The sequence below is a fragment of the Polypterus senegalus genome, chromosome 2 (genome assembly GCF_016835505.1).
Source record: "Polypterus senegalus isolate Bchr_013 chromosome 2, ASM1683550v1, whole genome shotgun sequence".
Lineage (NCBI taxonomy): Eukaryota > Metazoa > Chordata > Cladistia > Polypteriformes > Polypteridae > Polypterus > Polypterus senegalus.
This window is the reverse complement of record NC_053155.1, coordinates 264,399,754-264,415,048: the sequence shown is the minus strand read 5'-3', so window position 1 is coordinate 264,415,048 and position 15,295 is coordinate 264,399,754. Positions and strand designations below refer to the sequence as shown.

The window sequence follows — 15,295 nt, the reverse complement described above, 5'->3', positions numbered from 1 at the left end:
GGCACACGCCCACTTCTGGTCCTCCAAGCGTCCGGCCGGTCGTGGCCCCTGGCATCCTCGACAATATATATATATATATATATATATATATATATATATATATATATATATAGTGAGGTTTTTTTTCTTCAGTTTATCTGTGTCAGTTTGGATAATGACTTTGTTATTATTTCATTAGAATTTTCACACACGATGACAGCTGACTGCGAGAGGTATTTTCTGACAGCCATACTGTATGTCATAAGGACAGGGAATGTCACACAGTTATATTTAGTTTGTTTGGCGTAGTCAGGTTAAAGTAAGCAATATATTCAGTAAGATTATATGGAAGCAAATGAAATGTGAGAATGCCAGTCTATCTTTACTGTAAGTTCAGTTCCATAGCCAAGTATGTGATCCTTGACCTGGCAAAATGACAGGATTTCCACACATTAAACGAATGTGCTTTTTATGAGAAACTGATGCTTCTGGTTATCTTTGATTTGTCTACCGATGACTCAGTGAAGAAGACCCAAAAGAATATCTGATGGGGACAGATCTTCTTACTACACTGAACCTACAGTAGAACAACTGGCAAAGACATTAATGATAGAAGACAGCTTTAGCTTTATTTACAGGAGGGCATGTGACAGGGGGAGTGTAAATTAATTAACAGCATTACAATGTACAGTACAGTCAAGTCTGGATGCAAATTTGGGGCATAATATTGCAGAGGCTATTTCTAGAGTGGGCAGCCCTACTAGATGCTTGCCAAATCTCCTCCTTCTAGTAGTCAGCAAGCCATACATTTTTCCAGCTCCAGATGCAGATTTCTGTAACACGTGAAAGGGTAGCAAATTTTAACCAATCCACAGCCTTACTTCAGTAGTAAGGGATTAGTCACATAGGTTTCAGATTGCTAAAGACTGCATATTGTCCCTGTCATCACTGCATTTCTAACTGCCATGTACATTTAAAGGGTCAGGCACCAATGTCTTAGCATTTCTTTCTCATTAATCTTGTATTTGAGTTATCTTGCAGTCTGTCTTGCTGCTTAGTATCATGTCATTCTAACTTTGAAATGTGTCTAGTGCATGATGCAAGGCAAAATCAAATAATAGTTTATTGATTGGGGAATGTTGAATGATAGTTAACACTGCTACCATTAGTTACAGAGAATGATATTTGTTTCATACCAAGTCACTGTCACTCTAAAGTTTTCATGTTCTTAGTTTGTTTGAATGGATTGTTTCTAGGTACTATTATCTCAAAGCCATGTCCCTAAAATGTGGATGTCATAGTGTTAACTTTAAATTAGTCCAGAATGGGTGAGTGTATGGATGTACAGATTAATATGCCAGTGTTCCTTCTTGTACTGGTTCTCTAACACCTGTGACCAGATAAATTGGACTTTGACCGTATCTGTACAGACTTACCTTTAAGGTCCTTTATAACCAACTCTACAGTAAAAGTGTAAGACAATACAATGTTAGTATACTTCATTTTTTTTCTTTAAATTTGATATTGTTGATCCCAGAGGAGAACTTGTCTTTTCACATGACCCCTTTTTGAAAACAGCCTCAAATGAAATGCATGAGAAAAGGGGAGTAAAGAGGTGAGATCCAGACTAATATGTAAAAAGCTCATGTTTATTTTCTATGCAGTACAAATATAGTTTGAGACTATGTGAAGGATTTTAAGACAGAATGTTAACCAGCAAAAGTTAAAACAAAAAACAAAACACCAACAATACACATTTGTGTGAGTTATGTTATTTTTGAAAAACAGCCTCTGACACAGTGGGAAAAAAAATAGTACTTTACATATCAATCATTCTTGACTAACTTTATATAGCAACGTACAAAGTAAAAATCTGAGATTTTTCAACAGCAATAGTCGTCGTCCGTGTAGAAAATAGCTTCTGATGACATTTATATTTACATTTACTGACTTAGCAGATGCTTTCATCCAAAATTACTTACAAAAAAAGTCAAATATAATCGAGTAACATCCGCTTTGAAAACAACAGTTATATGAAAACAACAGTTATAGAACAAAATGAATCATTGCAAGTGAAGAGCAACATAAGACTAATTACCCAATAATGAACAAAAATTGCTGAGGCAAGCAAAGTCTAGAAGTAAAATATGAAGAAGAGGAATATTAATACACACAATTGAAGGCAGAAAATTAGACACACCAGGCAAAAAACTACAAACCGAAGAGCAATTCCAAAACACATTTTAAAACTGGGCCTGAAATGATAGCCAGGGTAAGAGATCAAACCTCAGGGAAAATTGCATACATGCAATGACATAAAAACTACAAACAAACTTGAATTGAATTTTTGGATAATTTGGGTTTTTGGACACCAAATACATACTTTTTAAAAATAAATACTATCAAATACAATGAGAAATCTTGCTACATTTCCGTAATCAGTAACTGGTGTTAATTTACCTTTCATGACAACGTATATACGGTAAAGGGGATAGAGTAAGTAAAAGTGGATGAAACAGGAACTCTGCTTGCTTTAAAAACAGTTAGAGTTAAAGGAAGACGAGACAGCAAAGCAAAACTGTAGTGAGCGGAATGTATGAAGTCTAGAACCATCTAATATATCACTCAATATATGAATATAAGCCAAGGGTGGAAAGGTATGAGATTATCTGAAATGTATAGGGCCAGGTTGTGGAAAACAAGGGTAAAAGTATGCCACAGTGGGCCAGGACCAAAGTGCCTCTTCACCTTACACCGTATGCCTAAAGAATAAGAATTTAGAGGACCAAAGTTTGAGGATCAGGACCGGAGTTTAAAAGCTTAAAGGGGAGAGTGGGAGGTGATCCTGGGGTTACACTATTTAATTCCATCAGCAGCAACTGGAGTCTGTGACAGGTGACATCCATTGCTAGACCAAAGGCAGCGTTTGGCCCGGTGGTATACTTTAGCCCGCCATCACCTTCAACTTTGCTGTGAATCAGCATGGCGTGTTTAATAGCAGGTCTTTTTGTTCCATAAGAAATCGGATGGAAATGGACTAACATCAGACCAGTACTTGAAGGGGAGAAGAAAGTGGCAGCATTTTGTTAACAAAATTGGGAGAACGAAAAGTTTTCTTAGAATTTTTATTCTGCTTCAGATATTGTTCTTCTTTTTTAAAACACTAAGGTTTCCTTTTGCCTTTTTTGTTTATTTACCTATTTTTTCCTGTAAACACAAAGTGCTCAGCCTTCTTTCATTACTTGCAAAATTCAGGAAGGTTAACACTGTAAGCCATTAGCTTGCAGTACGAAATGAAGGTGAAGGTGAAGTAGCAGTACGCACAGCCAGCGTGACATGCCATTTACTTGCACAGGTCAAAGGTACTCTCTGATGTTGTTTTCACTGCATGACAGCCAGATTATGAGTTTTAAAAGAACAATTCACATATTTCTATATGTTTCCACTGTTTTACTTATTAGACACATAATGATAACCTGCTTCAGTGTTATGTGATTCTTTAATTTAAAGTATTATTAAAATGCCAAATAAGGTGAATACCTTACAGCAGATAGTCCATTAAAAGTGTATCCGGTGTTTATTGTGAGACCAAGTGTATTCAGAGCATCCAGTTCTCATTTCATGGTGAACAAGGGTGTAGCAGACAACAGCAGCAGTCTGGAGAAAATGAGCTCTTTTAACATATTCACAGCTAAAATGAGTGTGATGAGGTGGCAGTGCCAGTCAGTCTGTAGGAGTGGGCTGATGCCTTTTCTGCCTTGCTCCCATTCATTTGGTCCCATGGACAACCATTAACAATATGGGGAATACATAAGAAAATGCAAAAATTAATTTGTTTACTTACTGTTACACGTTAACTTCAATCTTTTCCCATTAAATGCCATATTCCATCCTTTTGTAGGGCTCTCCATTGTCTTCACTGACTGCCACAATGGTTGCTGTTAACAGCAGACTTGGGTGTTAGGCTGTCACGCGATAACTAAGATTAACATTTATAAAACAGAGGTGGTTTAGCTTTTGATTGCATGTAAACTTGACTATTGAAAGCCAACAGAACTTTGTATTCTTAGCTCCATAAATCCTGGGGTTTGTATGATAGAATACTTTCTTTGTCAATAAATGCACGTCAGCCTGTGCTTCTCGCTGATCTGACCCCATGTTTTAACGTCACTAACAGATAATTATTTAGTAAAATAACTGAAATCTCCCAGTTTTCTAAAGAAATGTTTAGGTTACACTGGAGAAAGTAAACAACAAACAAATAAACAACAAGCTACACAAATATAAAAGCTATCACAGCGTTTCTGGCTCTGTGGGACTTCAGGTGTTGTTTTTAAAACAATGGAATATTACTTGGTATACGTCAAGTAATTTTGACAATTTTTACATCAATATAAATCAGAGATACTTTATTTTTACATATAGATGTAACAAAAAATATCCTTTGTACTTTATTAATTACAAACTTTTAAAAGAGCTGTACAGTTGGGTTTTTGTTTGTTTCTATTTCGTAAGAAAAAATTATAAATAATTCTGTTTTCCACAACTGTGTTATACTGTACATTTACAGAGCTGCTTTGGCCTATTTACCTTTAAGTAAAGTCTGATGTTATTTTTCCTTTTCTTTGAACGTATTTGTCATTTCTACTGTTCTTTGGATTATTCTACGTTAAGAGAAATTGTAAATCATTTTAATTTTATGTTGTTATTTTACAAATATATTTTGTTTGGTTCAGACATTGCAACTTACTGAACTGTATATCTATGCACTAATGAATTCACTAAATCAATGTATATTTTCTGAAAGAGCAATGTCTGGCTTTTACTTATACAGTTTTGTGATCTGCAGCACATTAAATGGTAGTGAGGGTGAGCAGGCCTCCAAATACCTTTATAGTCAGGCCAGGATTGCACATAGTCTGACCCCAATATAGGCTTCGTCCCAGGCAGCCAGGCCCTAAACTCTTCAAACAGACTTTCAATTGTAAAAGCAAACAAATAATAGTTCACAAATAACAGAAATAATAAAAATGGAAATCTATCTAAACCCTGACTGAAACATGACATACAGGACAATGCTATATATTGTGGTTACTTATCTGACAACTTTTAAATCAGAGAAATGAATCCTCTTTTACTTTTATTACTTCAAAACAGTTCTGGCATTTGATAAAATGTGTTTTTAGGTGTTCATAACGTATTCTATATTACTTTTCTGATGTCTGAGGGTTTATTCCAAAATCTATGACAATAAGATGTTACACTTTTTGGTAAAACTGAAGTTGAATTTTGTTAACGTTTTGTCCTGTAATGTATTTTCATAACATAATTATTTATCCAGATGTAAAAATTCTGGAAGAGAAATGTCTGGAAAATAAATATCGAGTAAAGTACGATAAAATTATAGATCATTAAATCAAAGTAGCAGAAAATGGGCAAACTTGTGTGTGAGTTTAGAGGGATGAGGCCCAAAAGAAAAGTGACTGCCATTGAGCAACCAAGGGCCTCATTTGCTGTCAAGCCCCAGAATTCCACTCCCTGAATCTCAATTCATAAAACAAGTGAGCACAAAGAGGTGCCTTTCTGAGGGCATAACTCACATTATGGAACCTGGAAATTCCCAGATCATGACATATTTATTCCTGCATTTAAAGGTTACACATCATCTCTCTCTTTATTTATACTTTAAAAGTAATCCTGTGTACAACCTGTGCTATAGTGGTACACTGGTGGGGGGGAAGCACCCAATACTAAATGGGCCCAACAGATATGTTCAGTTCAGTGGGCCCTGAGCAGTGGCACCATTTCACATGTCAGGGCCCGAGTTGCAATAATGAGCCCCTTAGCCATTCAACAACACTGTTACTAACAGATCATTATCAATGTGTATTTTATAATAATAAACCAAATGAAAAATACCGTCAACACATATCACATAACATTTAAATCCAAATGCCGAACATTACCAGTAGGTATTTTTTTATATTTCAAGCCAAATTCAAAAAATTATCAGCTTGTATTTTGTAACACCTTGGTCAGCCACTGTGGAATAACTGAAATCTACTTGAGGTCTGCTTATCTTCCTGTGTCAGGCAACTCGTTTTTTTTCTAGGATTGCTCCAAGTATCTCAAATCCCAAAGACATGCAGGCAGCAGAGCTCATCAGCATCTGTGAGGAACTGAATGTCAGTACCCAAGCACATGTGCACCGTGATGGAGAGGCTGCTTTCTGCCAGACAACACCAGAAAGCAGGCTGTCTTCAGTTAATAAATAATTGACTTTGTGTCAAAATGGGAATTGTTAATAAGAGACACATCTTTTCTTTTGGCATGCTTGTATTTGGTTCACCACAGAATGCCCTTTAATTGCTAAAAATGGCAAAAGATTTGGAATATGTATTAGAAATGTTGCGTGAAAAGTGTTCTGTCCTTTCATGTGATGAATGTTTTGGAAAAGGTAAAGTTAAAATAACAATTCATGATTAAAGCAGTAAAACGGGTCATTAGGGTTGCCGAAACATGTGTGCAATTACCTTACCCTAAAAGAACTTCATCCTTAAAAAAATGTGCTGCTCCTCCACACTCAAAATTCCATTTTAACAGTCAGAGTGTCAGAATCTCACAAGGCAGATTAAAAATAGCTCAATAAAAGAGATCAATTATATCCTCAGCATTTAGTCCATTTAATATTGAAAAAAATAAGGATTTAAAGTATGCTTTGGTTATGTACAGTACACATTGGTTTTTTTCCTATTCTAGTGTAGGCTTTCTTTCGTTCAAAGATACTTTATTGTGATATACGTGAACTAAGAAAGAATAATAAAAGATAAGATAAATAATTATCCAGTCAAAGATAATAAGGCTGAACTTCATCTTGATGTTGACCTTAAATGAAACATTGAAAAATGTGTTCCATGAGTTATATCTTTCAAGAATTATGTTCTGGGTGTACTGTATAACATCTTTAAAAAAAATTATACTTCTGTGGTATCTGTATTCAATAATACAGCCAAAAGCAGGAGTAGAACCCACAAAACGGGTCCTTCTCCTTTACTGGATTACCTCACAATACTGAAAGCCAACTTACGCAGCACACAAATATCTTTATACAGCAACCTGGGAGTACGCATTATGTGCCTCACACACAGTACATTTCAAAATAACAGCTGAATTCAAGTGAGCACTTCAAAGTAAGAATGCATAATATAATATAATACATTACAATATTTAATGAATATCATTATAAATGTCAGTGTGGTAATATGTATGAGTGTGCCCTGCAACGTGTCCCATCTATGACTCGATTGTGCTTTGTGCATTGCATTGCTGTGATAGACAATTGGCATCTACAGCACTAGACAAATGAATAGTTCTATTGCCTCATGTTAGGGTCGTTCTTGGATTTTAAGAGTTTACTTACTATATAGGATCTTACAACATTACATTAAATGTATTGTAGTGTACTAAATGTATATTTAACTCAGTAATGTCTTTATGTGCCAATTCTTAACATGTCTCAAAAATCTCATCATATTCTGATTTAAAAATAGCGCAGTTATCATGCTGTGTACAATTTAATTGCAATTTGTATTTTGAATTATATTCTAATTCAGGAATTAACATGTAGAAACTTTTTGTTTGAATTACATTAGCAAAAAAAAAAAAAACACTGGATTGTACGAGTTTATTGACTATATAGGATCTTACAACATTACATTCATTTGTATCTTACAACAATACACTCATTTGTATTGTGTAGCATGCTAATTTTGTTAAAAGTTAACAAAGCAATGTCTTTATGTGCCAATTCTTCCCATGTTTCAAAAAAACTGGTCATATCCTGATTTAAAAATAACTAATTTGTTTTGTGTTGATGTGTTGGCTAAAGACTGTCAGCGTTGTCAATTCAATAAAGAGTGTACTCAGTGCTAAAATGTTTGCTGTTTTTTAGGTTTTAAAACTGTTATTTAAACATTTCAATGCCATGATGAAAATGTTGGAAATATAAAATTTCATAAATAAATACTTCAGCTCACTTGAAAATGTGTCACAATACTGTTCAGGCATTCTATAAGCTTTCTGCCAACACACAATGGTTAGAACGCACTCTCCCTAATGCAGCTCAGTGTTACAAAAGCCTAAATGGGACGCGGTAGACGCAAAGCAAAAAGCATCTCAGGCCTGATTGAAGCACCATTCTGTAACAACTGCACTCAAGTGCTTTTTTGTTTGTACAGTCCAAGTTTAATGGCGTTCCCTACTCTGTTATATTTTAATTATATTTTTAAATGGTGTGTTATAAGAAGCGCACAGTCCATCTACTAAATAATGTGGAATAAGCTGAATTATTACTTATTTTTAGTCAGTTGTATTGCTGAGAGTCTACTTTAATGATACTTTATTTTATCTATTTAGAAAAATATCTAGTATAGAGGAGGTATTGTAAGTCCTCTTCTGTGCTAAATTGCAGTAATGCTGATCAGAATGGCTGTTATTTTACTCATCCATTTTCTCAACAAACATCTCACAGGGAACGAGAACCTCTGAATGGATTATCAGTCCATCAAGGGCCGGAGACTTCATTACACAGTATTGAGCACAGCTATCATGCTGTGTACATATTAACTGCAACGTATATTTTGAATTATATTTTGATTCAAGAATTAACGTGTAGAAATATTTTGTTTGAATTACATTAGCAAAAAAAAAGACAAAAGACAGTGGATTGCACGAGTTTATTTGCTATATAAAATCTTACAACATTACACTCATTTGTATTGTAGTATGCTAATTTTGTTAAAAGTTAACAAAGCAATGTCTTTATGTGCCAATTCATCCCATGTTTCAAAAACACTGGTCATATTCTGATTTAAAAATAACAAATTTGTTTTGTGCTGATGTGTTTCCTAAAGATTGTCAGTGTTGTCAAGTAAACAAAAATGTACTCAGTGTTAAAATATTTGCTGTTTTTGACATTTAAAAGTGTCTGTGCATCTGTAGGTTGCTACTTGAGGCTCTATGCTTTGAGTCTCAGATATGTTTATAGTTACATTTTGTTTATCTTGAAATATTTCTTTAATAAACTCTCATCCAGTAAACAGGGACAATTCATTTGCTGTTAATAATATAAAGGGCTCACAAATAGGTCCAGCTCAACAGTAAATAATTGCTTTTAGATTAAATAGGATGTGTATGTTCTGTTTAACATCAGTATTGTACAAGTATGAATATTCTTTTATCATTATTCATCTCTAATTTATTTATATCTCTTTAATTCTTATACAGCTTTGGTTTGCATTTGTTAATGGATTTTCTGGCCAGATTCTGTTTGAAAGATGGTGCATAGGGCTGTACAACGTGGTAAGCAACTTTGTAGTAGCATACAGAACTGTTAAGGAGTTCATTTGCTGTTTATGCTGTACATTTTATCACATTTACAATCTGAATAAATACATGTGACAGCAATAATCCTTTAAATTATTTGTGAGAGATGCACATATATTCAGACTGCTTTGGCTAACAGATACAGATTCAGCATTGTATATATCAAATATAAATATGACTGTAGAAAGGAAATGAATCATTGTATAGTAAATATGTTCTTCCCATCACAATCTTATGAATATTTCAGGGTGCTGTTAAACATTCTAATGCCTCACATTTACAGTGTGTGTTTTATGTCTAGATATGCTCATTGTTTCCTTATAGATAAAAGGTCACCTTCACTAGGTACATGACTAGAAAACATTAATAGTAATATTCAAATATTTATAAATGTATTATAGGTGTTGTCAAAAACAATATTAAACTGAACAGAAGTATTATAAAATCAGTATCAGTACAGATATAAAAAAGTCATTAGTGTTGCTTGACCCCGTCACTGATGTGTGATATTTAATAGACATCTCACATCTGTCACAATGCACTTGATTGGAAAGATTTTTCCAAAAAGTAAAAATTTTTTTGTAAGTATTTTAAGTAACATTGGCAGAAACTTTGGTAAATGTTTTATTACAGATCTAAGCAATACTACTGTAGACACATTTGAATTTGTAAAATGAACTTCACTATTTCACATCATATCTATTTTTAGAGGGAAGAAAATAAAACAGTTACAAGTGGGTGACCAAAGTTATTAAATATTAATTTTCATTTCATCAGATTTTCACTGCCTTGCCACCATTCACTTTGGGTATTTTTGATCGACCATGTAGTCAGAAGAGTATGCTCAGGTTTCCACAACTGTACAAAATTACCCAGAATGCCGATGGATTCAACACAAAGGTGAGTGATCCTACCCTTTAAAGCAGAGTTGATGATGATAAGAGAATTTGCTTTAAAGTAAATGTGCATATTTAGCTATTGCATGTTCATCTTTTGGCGGCACGGCGGTGCAGTGGTAGCGCTGCTGCCTCGCAGTTAGGAGACCTGCGTTCGCTTCCCGGGTCCTCCCTGCATGGAGTTTGCATGTTCTCCCCGTGTCTGCGTGGATTTACTCCGGTTTCTTCCCACAGTCCAAAGACATGCAGGTTAGGTGCATTGGCGATTCTGAATTGTCCCAAGTGTGTGCTTGGTGTGTGTGTGTGTATGTGTCCTGCGGTGGGCTGGCGCCCTGCCCGGGGTTTGTTTCTTGCCTTGCGCCCTGTGTTGGCTGGGATTGGCTCCAGCAGACCTGAGTGACCCTGTAGTTAGAATATAGCAGGTTGGATAATGGATGGATGTTCATCTTTCAAATGACAAAGACAATAATGAAAAGAAACCCAAAGACAGGGAATGTTGATTTAATAAAACAAACAAAATGTTGGACTTGGACTGTGAATTTACTGGGACACTTTCATTTATTGTATGAAACAACGTTCAGTGTGACCTACAAAACTCTATTCAGAGGCCTTTAATAAACAGGTGTAGTTTCTATAATGGTACATAACCATGCAGTTACTACTTAATGTTGCTCAAATTTGTACTTTGTTTTGCTAAAGATCCAATTTGTTTTGTGTGTACCTACTGTAACAACAGAATATTAATTTACTGTTTTCAGCATGGGTTCCTACCAAGTTTACATGATAAAATAGTTCATTGCTACAGCCCAATCTGGATGAAGTGAGCTACAGTATAAGATTAGTTAAAAGATAAGTCATCTCTGACCTCTGACAGAACTGTTAATCTCTTTTTAAGAAAATGTGGCATAGTGGTTAAGGCTTTGAACGTCAGACCCTGAGGTAGTGAGTTCAAATCCTGCTACTGACACTGTGACCCTGAGCAAGTCACTTCACCTGCCTGTGCTCCAGTTGGAAAAGCAAAACAAATGTAAGCAGTTGTAACTAAACGTTTGTAAGTCACCTTGGATAAAGGTGTCAGTATAATGATATTTAGTTTTTCTACAAAATATGACTGTCTCTGGATATTGAAAATTACACAGTATAGGCAGGTTTGAAAATGCATCAACTTCAAGATGCTGACATATTAAAAACACTCACCTGCTATATAATACCATTATAAATTGAAGGGGTGGCACAGCGGTGGCACTGTGATACAGTAGGTAATGTTTCTGCCTTACAGCTCAAGCAACCTGGGTTCAAATCCCTGTCTGTCTGATTACAGTGTGGAGTTTCCATGTTCTCCCCAAGTTAACATGGTGATCCTGTCAAAATGTTAATAGAAAATTCATTAGTGGCACTAAATTAGCCTGCAACTGCTCATTTAGGGACCTGTGCCTGTCATCTCAGACTGTTAACAAATGGAGAATGAACTGGTGCAGCCTCCTTATTTATTAGTGATACACATTCTAGCCATACTGCTAGGATATTAAGAAAGGGAAGTTTAGTTAAGATCATTATAAAAGTAGTTTTTGTACATGATTTTACATATTACATAAATTCACAGTGCAAATTACAACTAGCACATTTATCTTATTTTCTCAGTTTCAGCTATACTTTCCAAGAGTAAAAAATTAGAAATAATCTTTTTTCACTTTGGCTGTATGAAGAAAATGTTACCATAACATACAGTAAGTTATTCTACATTCTCAAACTTTAATCCAGTTTAGGATCATGGGGGGCCTGGGCCTATCCAGATAGCCCTGGACAAGAGCAGTAGTCCATCCCAGGACCCCTCACTCCCAGACACATCTGCACACAAACAGACACAAATTCTGAGTCAACAGTTTACCTGACTTGCATGTTGATGGTGATGCAGGAAGAAAACTACAGGGCCCAAAGGGACCCTTACACACAGACAGGGAGAATGTGTGAACTCCACAAAGGCGGCCTAGAGTGGAATTCAGGCCTAGGATGCTAGATCTGTGACCACTGTGCATGCTACCATACCATGATGGAAATATTAGAAATATACAGTAAAGTTTAATAAATAAATAAATATGAACTTCAGCTCACTTGAAAATGTGTCACAATACTGTTCAGGCATTCTATAAGCTTTCTGCAAACACACAATGATTAGAACGCACTCTCCCTAATGCAACTCAGTGTTACAAAAGCGTAAATGGGATGAGGTAGACGCAAAGCAAAAAGCATCTCAGGCCTTATTGGAGCACCATTCTGTAACAACTGCACTCGAGTGCTTTTCTGTTTGTATAGTCCATGTTCAATGGCATTCTCTAATTTGTTATATTTTAATTACATTTTTAAACACTGTTTTATAGAAGTGCAGAGTCTGTGAAATAAATAATACAAATTATTACTTACAATTATACTTACTTAATAATTAGTATAATTACACTTTATTTTAACTATTTAGAAAGATTTCTAGTATACAGTAGGAAATGCAAGTATTTCTCTGTGCTAAACTACAGTAATGCTGATCAGAATGGCTGTTATTTTACTCATCCATTTCTCAACAAACATGTCACAGGGAACGAGAACCTCTGAATGGATTATCAGTCCATCAAGGGCCGGACACTTCATTACACAGTATTGAGCACAGTTACATATTAACTGTGTACCTATTAACTGCAACTTGTATTTTGAATTATATTTTAATTAATGAAATTCATGTGTAGGAACTGTTTTTGTTTGAACCGCATTAGAAAAAAAAAACCAACATTTCAACAGATGCCCAGTGCTTACAGATTAGTTTAATAAAATGCACTTTAGCTAAAAAGCCCAATGCAATGTATGTATCTGTTTTATACATAAAACCTCCAGCCTTCAAACAATCCACCTTAGCAAATAATATTCACTGTGAAATCCAACCTCTGGGCAACGATGATGATAATAATGAGATTCAGTGAGAGAGAATAAGGAAATCATTCATTTAAGAGACGCCTGTACGCTCAAGATTTTGCAAAGGGAGTTCAGCTGTGGCAGGGAAACAGTGCAGGACTTGTTATAAGAGAGGATTTGCCTTGTATATGTTGGCGGCTTCCTGACTCTCCCAATTTGTTTTCCCTCAGGTTTTCTGGGGTCATTGCATCAATGCCTTGATCCACTCCATCATTCTCTTCTGGTTTCCACTAAAAGCCCTGGAACACGGTAATTGCTCCAAAAAATTTTTGTGAAATCAATAAGTCAACACAAAGTTATATTCAAATCTGTGACATGAAGCTGGAAAATAATGGACATCTTTGTCAATAAGCAGTCATCTAGCCTTTTGTATTTCTTCTTACAGTGTGAACTGCCGACTAAATGCATATTAAAAAAAGGTTTTGAATTATTTGTACTTTGCATTAGACAATTGGTAGAAAGTCTGTTTGCTTGCATGGTGTTACTAAATATGTCACTCATATACTGCACACAATGTGAAAGTCTTCTTGTGTTTAAAAAAAAGCTTAAAATAAGGGATCAATAGATCTATAAGTCAACTGAGGAACGGGCAAACTTAATTTTGCAAATTATATTCTAATTACATTTTTATGTGAGGTAATGTGGTAATGTTGGTTGCCTTGCTGGAAGTGTGAAACCCTGAGGAGAAATCATGTTCAGCTGATAGGGTTTTAGGATGAAGGTTTAGGAAATGGAAGAATAACAGAAAACAAAACTGTAACCCTCTGAAGAGTTCTGATCACCCTGATAGTCAAAAAGTGCATTCACAGGGAATCTCTTTTCATGGAGTAATTGATTAGGAGTGCAGAAATGACTAAGTAGATCAGTGGATGTATTCCTACCTTGATATGTTACTTGCTAAAGTGAAAAATAAAAAGAATCAGAGAAAAACAACATCAGCAATTTATCTGTGGATGTCAGATATTTTGGTGGCAACATAGGAAGGTCACTCTTCAAATAAAATAGAATGAACTTTGAGTCAGATAAAATGTTACATATAGACTTAAACAGAATTTAGCCTTTGACAGATAATGTAGCCGATGAAATTTAATGTAAATAAATGGTAAGTGTCGCACATACTGTATAAATAATCTCACTGAGGCTTCAAAGTACAGTATACCTTCCACATTTTTATGCTTTCTTAATATGTTATAAATGCATACAGTTTTAGTAAAATATCTGACTTGTTTTGGATGTTAAAAAGTCTGATCTTGTGAAGTATAGTCACATGTGCTTATCATGATTTAAAGGAGATTGTTTCAGTGTATTGATGATATTGGATGTATATTAACAGATCTAACAAGCCACCTTTTCTCTCCTTTGTAAATAGCACACTGTTTCTTATTATAGTAAAACAAAGTAAGTGATGAACAACCGTTGAACAAAAGCTTTTATTTGCACTGAATATTTTGGATAATGTGTCAGCTGCCTTCTCTTTATTGTGCGCTGGCCACTCTGAGACTAGCAGGTGTGTCGGTGGGTTCTCATGATCACCTGCTTTTACTTATAGCCCTTGACTTTGAAGTGGTGCCGGCTTAGACCCTGCATCCTGTGCCCATTACTCAACAGACGAGAAAAAGACAGGAGGATTGGATCGTTAGATTTAGCACGATTTCACTTCATTCATTAAAAGTCAAGTTGCTGTGGTCCAAACTATTGATGCATTTACAGCACTTGCCAGTTATATGCTACTTCAATTCTGGCTCTGGCTCTTCCACTTTTCTCTTGTTCATCTTCATTTGGACAGGTTTTGACTGAAGGTACAGTTAGTTCCATTTTTACAGTAGCAGAAAAGGATGAAGGTACAGTACATATTTAGCGTGAAGGTTTTTCAGCATTAGTGTGCTGTTTGTTCATTAAAAGGTGGTAATTTTGAGGAGCCATTTTTAACATTTGTTTTGGACTGTTTAGTGACTTAACACACTGTTATCTTCTACATGGCACGTGACTTACAAAGTACCTTTCACCATATTTCTGTCTGTGCCTGCTGATCTATTCTTTCTTTCAACTTTTGGGATGCATGAGCCTATTAGGAAAGT

General features: G+C 35.3%; 1 protein-coding gene across 4 annotated transcripts in view; it reads left to right on the top strand.

Moving 5' to 3' along the window:
* atp8a2 (ATPase phospholipid transporting 8A2) overlaps positions 1 to 15,295 on the top strand; it is a 439,065-nt gene that overhangs the window by 356,233 nt on the left and 67,537 nt on the right. For all 4 annotated transcript variants that reach the window (XM_039745478.1, XM_039745476.1, XM_039745479.1 and 1 more), the window contains 3 exons: positions 9,265 to 9,339; positions 10,141 to 10,263; positions 13,388 to 13,466. In XM_039745478.1, the coding sequence (XP_039601412.1) occupies positions 9,265 to 9,339; positions 10,141 to 10,263; positions 13,388 to 13,466 (277 nt within the window). The remainder of the gene's footprint in view (positions 1 to 9,264; positions 9,340 to 10,140; positions 10,264 to 13,387; positions 13,467 to 15,295) is intronic.